This window comes from Triticum aestivum, chromosome 1B (genome assembly GCF_018294505.1).
Source record: "Triticum aestivum cultivar Chinese Spring chromosome 1B, IWGSC CS RefSeq v2.1, whole genome shotgun sequence".
Taxonomy (NCBI): domain Eukaryota; kingdom Viridiplantae; phylum Streptophyta; class Magnoliopsida; order Poales; family Poaceae; genus Triticum; species Triticum aestivum.
The window spans coordinates 430,057,095-430,064,517 of NC_057795.1; the positions used below are offsets into that span (position 1 = coordinate 430,057,095).

General features: G+C 50.2%; 1 protein-coding gene across 1 annotated transcript; it reads right to left on the reverse strand.

The window, feature by feature from the left end:
• Positions 1-3,030: 3,030 nt before the first annotated feature.
• On the reverse strand, positions 3,031-6,631 carry LOC123129037 (ERBB-3 BINDING PROTEIN 1). Its single transcript, XM_044549180.1, has 10 exons — positions 6,393-6,631; positions 6,185-6,281; positions 5,240-5,324; positions 5,001-5,150; positions 4,764-4,917; positions 4,377-4,592; positions 4,162-4,298; positions 3,993-4,084; positions 3,446-3,628; positions 3,031-3,332 (listed from the first exon to the last, which is right to left on the reverse strand). The coding sequence occupies exons 2-10, from the start codon at positions 6,279-6,281 to the stop codon at positions 3,262-3,264; spliced, it is 1,185 nt and encodes a 394-aa protein (XP_044405115.1). The 5' UTR covers positions 6,393-6,631; the 3' UTR covers positions 3,031-3,261.
• Between the last annotated feature and the right edge of the window lie 792 nt (positions 6,632-7,423).

The window sequence follows — 7,423 nt, forward strand, 5'->3', positions numbered from 1 at the left end:
AGGGCGGGCGGTCTCCATGACCGCCGTCGTGGTCCGCGCCGCACGTACCTAGGGCTCGTCCGCCAGTCATGTTGACTGGCTGCCCTAGAGAGTCTTTTTCCTGAGCCCTTGCTCTGGTTTTTCTCTCTCTCGCCGGTCGTCTGGAACGATGTTTTTTTTTTGGTTTTCCGATTTAAGATCGGTTTGCCTGCCGCCGCCCGTCGACCCTCGCGTGCTTCTACTTCGACTTCGGCATCGACTACACCGGCCCCTTGTCCTACACGACGGCCTCACGCGACACATGGCGGCTCGAAACGGTCGTCGTACGCGCATCCGTCGTTCGCGTCATTCTTCGCTGTACGTCGTCGCCTGGTCCGATCTAATCGGAATCCTACATCAACTCCACCTCCATCCACTTCAGGCACAGGCAGGATGGCACGTCACGTGCGCAGGTGCAACAGTGTTGCTTGTATGGCGTGTGTTGCGCTGGCCCGATCCGTGCTATGTGCATCTCCAGTGTCACGCGAGTATTGGCCGTTCGTGCGTATGCGCGTATGAAGCGGCCTCCAGTCCAGGACGTGTACTTGGTGGTTTCGTTCCATGCTCATGCGACGCCATGTCACGTTTCTGTTGTCGTCTCCGTCGTCCTCCCGTCCGTGATCCACTCCGTCTTCATCGCATGTCTAGTCTGCTCAGTTGTATGCATGCCTTCGTACCGCCGCGCAGTCTACCTGATCAACCATGTGTGTGCGCCTTCGTCGATTTCCGTGAAGATCGTCTCCGAATACTGCGCGCTCCTCCACCGATCGAGCAACGGGCTGCTGTTGCGTCGCCCCATGGTTCTTCCCGCGGCTGCATCGACCCGCGTTCTGCCGCTTTGTTGCCTCTTTTGGTCGTAGTGTGCGGCCCGCAGTCTACCATTGCCTCGAGGACGTCAGTTCCAGGCCGTCTTCGTGGCTGCACCGACCCTCGCGCTTCCGCTGCGTCGCCCCATCAGGCCGTAGCGAGCGTGGCACGCGGTCTCTACTGTCGTCCGAGGCCGTCCCTACGGTTTCACTGACCCGCGGTCCGCCGCTGCGCCGCCCCTTCTGTCATAGCGCCGCGGCCCGCGGTCATCGTTGTTGCCCCGAGGTCTTCCTGTCGTCGCCTCGACCCACCTGCTGCCGTTGTGTCGCCCCTTCGGGCCATAGCGTCGTGGCCCGCGGTCCACTTCGCCATCCCTGCGCGTTGACTTCCCGTGGTATGCGCCGCATCGCCTCCTTTGGCGCGGGAACACCACTGTCCGTGTTGGTCTTCGTCATATGTTGTCGGGTTCTTCGCCTACTTTGAGCACCGCCGCCACGCTCCTACCCTAGCCGCCGCTCTTCTTCGGCCGCCGCCGCCGCCTGTCCACCCCCTTTGACTTCGTCCAGCACCAGCCCGTCGCCAGCATCGCCGTCATCTACCCCGACCACTTCCTCTACTCTGACCACTGTTGGTGACATCGGCCCCCATGCCGATTGGCGCCACAACCGTCGTCGAGTCTTCTTCTCTGCTGGCCCTCCGACTCCTCGACATGGCGTACAACTCGTTCAGGTCCCTCGTCTCCGCGTGGCCGGTGCTAACAATACCGATGCGTGTCTTCATCCACGACGTGTCCCCAGGCCTAGCAAGCCTGGTCGGCACTTCGTCAACTTCGTCTTCGTTCGTCTACACATGCCCGGTGCTGGCAACACCGACGCGTGCCTTCGTCTACGACGTGTCCCCGGGCTAGGCAAACCCTGCGCGAACCATTGTCAACATCTTCTTTCCGGCGCACCACTACTTCGACACAACTGCGCCTATGACTAACATGGCGCCTCCTTGCGCCCGCGGCTCCACGGCGACTACCTCAACACCGGCTACCCCGACTCGACATCTACCACGGCGTTCTTCGCGCGGCTACCTCGACCACGGCTACACCACACACGCTCTCGGCTACCTCGACAATGGCACAAAGGGTTATCATCCGTTTGAGCAACTCGTCGGCTTCCTCTACAATCAACGCGTCCACAACGAGACACTGTCTGCGACGCTCCCGCTACGACTGCGGGGGGATGTTAGAGATATATTTGGTAGTAGAGATTGACCAGGATTAGATAGAGTTATTTTTATCTTATCTCTAGAAGGTGTCTTGCGCTCTAAGTCTTGTACTCAATATATACTCGTCATCAAGGCTCAATAATACATCCATCATATTCCGCTAAACCCCTCTCTTCCATCTAACACAGGCAACCAAACGCGCCCTTGGAGACAAGCTCGACAAGGTTCTCCCCGCCGCACCATTTGCCGCCGAAGATTTGCATGACTCGAGAAATCCTATCCTTGGCTCACTCCGCCTCCCCTTCCACACGAGTCGGCTCTGCATTCCTCTTTCCGGTACCAGCATTCCTCTTTCCGGTACCATTGTATTTGTTCATCCGTCGAGGCACCATGTGCCTATGGCTATCGGCTGCCATGGGATGGAACTAATTTCCCTAACTATCTGCGCAGGCGACGATTCCTCCTTCGCTTCTTCCCGCGACGACTTCGAATTTCCAGTAGGTTTGTCTTTCTATCGCTTTAGCAAGGCCGTGCCATTCCATGGGAGGTGCCGAAGCAGGGACGAGCTCTCCCAGTTCGCGGCTTTTTTCTTTGATCTCATGAGTCTGGCTTCCCAAATGACGGAAAAATAGTCACCCGTTGTTTGTTTACCACGGGTGCAACCCAAGAAAACCAAACAAGACCCAATTGATTGATACCACAACATCGGTCTTTTCTCACCTTTTACCCGAATTAAGGAATCTTTTTTCTTACTTATTACACGAATCCTTGAGTGTTGTACCGCGCTCCTCATGGCTGAATAAGAAACCAGGATGTTGAAGAAGTAGGCACCAACATCAGGGTTATCTCAAAAATATGAACTGAAGTGGGAAAATTGCACAGAACAAATGACGTAAGGCTAGGCAGTCTATACGCATCAACAGCTACGGTAGTGGGTGAACACCAATCAGACACACCTAAAACGGTAAACCACAGGTAAACATCACACAGTAGTTGAACTTCAGCCAGATTTATAAGCATTACTGACAGGTAAACATTCGGGACACCATACATAATTATCAGGCTTGTGCTTTGATGCGATGTGCGCCAGGATCGACCATTTTCATTAGAGACTTCAAAAAAAGGTACTCAAATCCCCACAGCTGAATGTAATATAACACAATCAGATGCAGCAAAGGAGCAGGTACAAACATAACGGAAGCAATTCGAAAAAAATGAGAATTATTCCTGGCTTGGTGCGTCCTTAGAAACCTCCATGGGCTCTGCTGCTTCTGCTGCATCTCCTTTCTTGCCTATTACACGATAAAAGAAGCTCTGTGAGTTCAAGGGACTAAGCAATCAGGAAAAGAACCCATGTATCAAGAACAAACAAACAGGGCAGCATATTTAATGACAACAAGCAAACCTTTCTTTTTCTTGCCACCACCCTTCTTCTTTGACTTTGTGCCCAAAGCAAGCCAAGCCTTGATCTCCACGTCGTCCTCGATGGATTTTGAGGGCTCCAGTTGCTGTAGTGGATGTGACGTTATCTTGTCAGACCCATTTGGCATCAACAACACGGTGAATTTGATGTGGGCAACCAGGTCCCCTGCATAAACACCAGCAATTAACAGACAAAGCAAGCATGAAAGGGAGACTAATTAACATCAGACAAGTAAAAATGACTAATAAACACAAACAATTAAAACAGTTCAAAAGATCTACACAACCCCAACTGACTTTCACACTAGTTACAAGAATATTTCTATAACATGTCTAGTGGATTATCATAAACACCAGCAATTAACAGACAAAGCAAGCATGAAAGGGAGACTAATTAACATCAGACAAGTAAAAATGACTAATAAACACAAACAATTAAAACAGTTCAAAAGATCTACACAACCCCAACTGACTTTCACACTAGTTACAAGAATATTTCTATAACATGTCTAGTGGATTATCATAACTACCTGGCTTCTCATGTAGAACAGGGTATGGCTGCAACAGCTCATGATTCATGCATTCTACCAAACCTAAGCGTGCACGCTTCTCCTCCAGCGCCCTGCCACAATTCACAACATGGGTTATAGTAGACTAAAATAATGGGCACACAAAAAAATATAATGTGCATTCACACACCTAGCAGTGAATGGCATGATTGGGAACTTCTGGCTAATCTCACTGAAGATGAACCTTGATGCCTTCATCTTCAAGTGATAGTTCTTGTCTACAGCTCTCTTGTAAATAGTGGTCTGCTTCTCATCCAATAGCTTCGGCTGTGAATTACAATTCAACATAAATGTAAGAAAACATGCAAGCCGAAATATCATCATGCCAATAACATTGATTATCACCTTTCCCTCGCCAGTGCTGGTGACAATATCAATTGCATACACTTCATTTTCTTCAAATTCAGCATCATCCACCTTTGTATCAGCGTTTGAAACACTAAGTACCACTTTGTTACCATCGATGACGAATTGTTTCAGCTGATGGCTAAGAACTCCTTCAACAATTTTACAATCATAAGCAGCAGCAACTTTCTGGATTGCTTCAGTGACATCCTTATTCTGCAGAAAATATAAGGAGCGGATTACTAATAAACCAACATATCAATAGACCAATACAAAGAGAAAGGAGAAGACTAGTCATCCAGAGAGAAATATCAGCAACCATGCAGTGAAAGAAAAAGAAGGTAACTTGTGAAAGGCAACCAATGGGATAATCTGTACATAATGTACCTTCTTGCCAGGTCTAACAAGCCTCATTGCAACTTCTGCTGCTGTGTTTGCAGCAGCAAGAACATTAGCTGCTCTTCCAGTAACCGGCCCAGTTCTGATGACATGTGTATGAGCCACCACAGCAATAAAACCATCAATATGGCAAGCCATATCACTGTCAAATGAGAGCAGAATCATCAAGGCATGTGGTGAAATAATAAGATAAACACATGGTAGAAAGGTTAAAGGGAGACATACATCTTCACCATGTCATTTTCTTTGAGTACAGAATCATCAGTTGCCAGTGGGGAGAAATGACAGACTGTGTTGTTCACAGATACACATGTCGGGAAAGCAATGCCCCTTTCAATCTTCCTCTTCACGTTCTTGTAGACATTCCCAGTTTGCCTGCCATCAATCGGAAACACCATGTAATCAGGAATCCAGCAAGGAAACAGCAACGAAGATGTCATGAAAGACAAAACTGGATGCATTACTCTGTTATGAAATTGTCACCCTTCTCACAAATGTCAACAATCTTGGCTTTCGGCTTGCACTCTGACAATACCAACTTCAGAGCCTCTGTTCCACAATGAATACCAAGTAAGAATCAGATACCTAGCGACATCATACATATCAATCATAAATGCACATTCACATGCCATGGCTCAACCCACAACTCCAGCCCAATCCAAGACACTGAGAACCTCACACTAAAATTACAGCCTTTCTCAGCACATGCACACTTAATTTTGAAATTGCATGAAGGTGAACATAACAGAGTTGGGTGCATCATCACCAACAAAAGCAAACAAAGAATGAATTGCACACTCAATTTGAAATTACATGAAGGTGAACATTACAGAGTAGAGTGCATCATCACCAACAAAATGGAGCAAACAAAGAATAACGGGCGCGCTGAATTTTGAAATTACATAAAGGTGAACATAGCAGATTAGAGTACAATATCACCAACAAAATGGAGCAAACAGAGAAAGACATGCAAAATGAATCTTGGAAGTTACATGAAGGCCAACCGTGAACATAACAGAGCAGGGTGCAACATCACCAACAAAATGGAGCAAACAGAGAAAGACGTGCACACTGAATTCTAAAATTACATGCAGGCGAGCTGTGAACATAACAGAATATAGAGTACAACATCACCAACAAAATGGAGCAAACAAAAACAGCCAGCGTCATAAAACTACAACCAGAACATCAGGACTCTAATCACGTTAATAATCTCGTTCTTCTGCAGGGAGCTGTATGGAACACTCCTTAAAACTTGAAGAGCTACTGACCAAACAGCTAAATTCAGCAATGGGTAACAATACACACCCTAACCTGGGACAGTTTGCCCCGATAACTAAAACTCGCATCGCGCGCTACAGCAGCAGACAGCAGACAGCAAACGAGAGAGTCTAGGGAGGCGAGATTACTGTTGATGATCTCGGCGGCGGTCTTGTACTTGGTGACGACCTCGTTGGAGGAGAGGTCGAGCTCCTTCTCCTCCCTGACCTCCTCGTCGGACGACATCTGAACAACCACCCGAGAAGGTTAGAAAATGGCGACGGAAACAACTGGGGAAGGCACGAAGCCGCCCGAATCGAGCCCCGGACGCGCGAGAAGAGCCTGGGAATTCCTCACCGTTCAAGCCGGACGGAGGATGCGGAGGATGGGGAGGGGAATCGGGCGGCGGCGGCGGCGGGAGGGCGGAGGTTTTAGGGTTAGGGTTTGGGAGGGCGAGGGGTTTGGGGCTTTGGCGTCTCGGGAGGGGGCGGATTAGAATGGAAGCGGGGGCTCGCGACTGGCACTGGGGGGATAGGCGGTGGCGGCTGCTTGTACTCCGTAGTGGCTAGGGCTCGGTGCAAGCGACCCGACCGTGCAGAGACGAGAGACGCTGAGCCGTGGGTCCAGGGCTTCGCGTGGATTTAGGGCGTGTCGCCGTTGGGTTGAGTGGGCCAAGAAGGCCCGGTGATTCTAGCCCATTTACAGGCGGACCACGCGAGAGTTGTTGTAGCCTCCAGGGAGCCACATGTGAGACACTTGGATGCCACTCAAAAAAAAAAGGTGGGACACTTGGATCAGCCAGGGATTCTCAAATTGCATAATAGAAAGGCCACCTCTACAAATCATCCGGATGATGTTTGCAGAAAATCATCCGCTTTGGGAGCCATCCGATCAGGCGCACAGGGTGTTCGATCATACGCTCCGCAGCCCGTCTTTTCTCCTCTTGCCAACAACCATGAGGACCCCCCCCCCCCGACCTTGTCTCCCTGTAGCACCTCCACGTCCCCTAGCTGTGCTGCATCACAACACCAAGAACCACGCCGGTGGCGCCAACTGTGCTCCATGGCAGCACAGGCAACCTCCGTGATGTTCCATCGCAGCACTGGCTCTGCTCCACACTAGCCACTGTATGGAGCAGTAATCGATGTTGCCAGCCACCGTATCCAGCACTGACAGAGCTCCAATGGAGCAACCGGTGACTCCGGCGAAGCTCTAATGCAACCCCGACAGAGCTCCAACGCAGCACCAATGGCTCTGGTGAAGCTCCAATGCAACTCCGGCGAGCTACAACGCTGCACCGACGGCTCCGGTGAAGCTACAATGCGACGTATAACTGACGTTCATGGCAGCACTAACGGCGTGATGAGATCCATTGCAGCCGGAGTTGA

What these genes read in the sequence shown, in the direction of transcription:
- LOC123129037 (XM_044549180.1), bottom strand. Translation starts at nt 6,281, where the DNA reads ATGTCGTCCGACGAGGAGGTCAGGGAGGAGAAGGAGCTCGACCTCTCC. An exon ending in ATCATGCCATTCACTGCTAG is followed by an intron (nt 4,085 to 4,161) that starts GTGTGTGAATGC and finishes GAATTGTGGCAG; the next exon opens with GGCGCTGGAGGAGAAGCGTG. An exon ending in TGTTCTACATGAGAAGCCAG is followed by an intron (nt 3,629 to 3,992) that starts GTAGTTATGATA and finishes GTGTTTATGCAG; the next exon opens with GGGACCTGGTTGCCCACATC.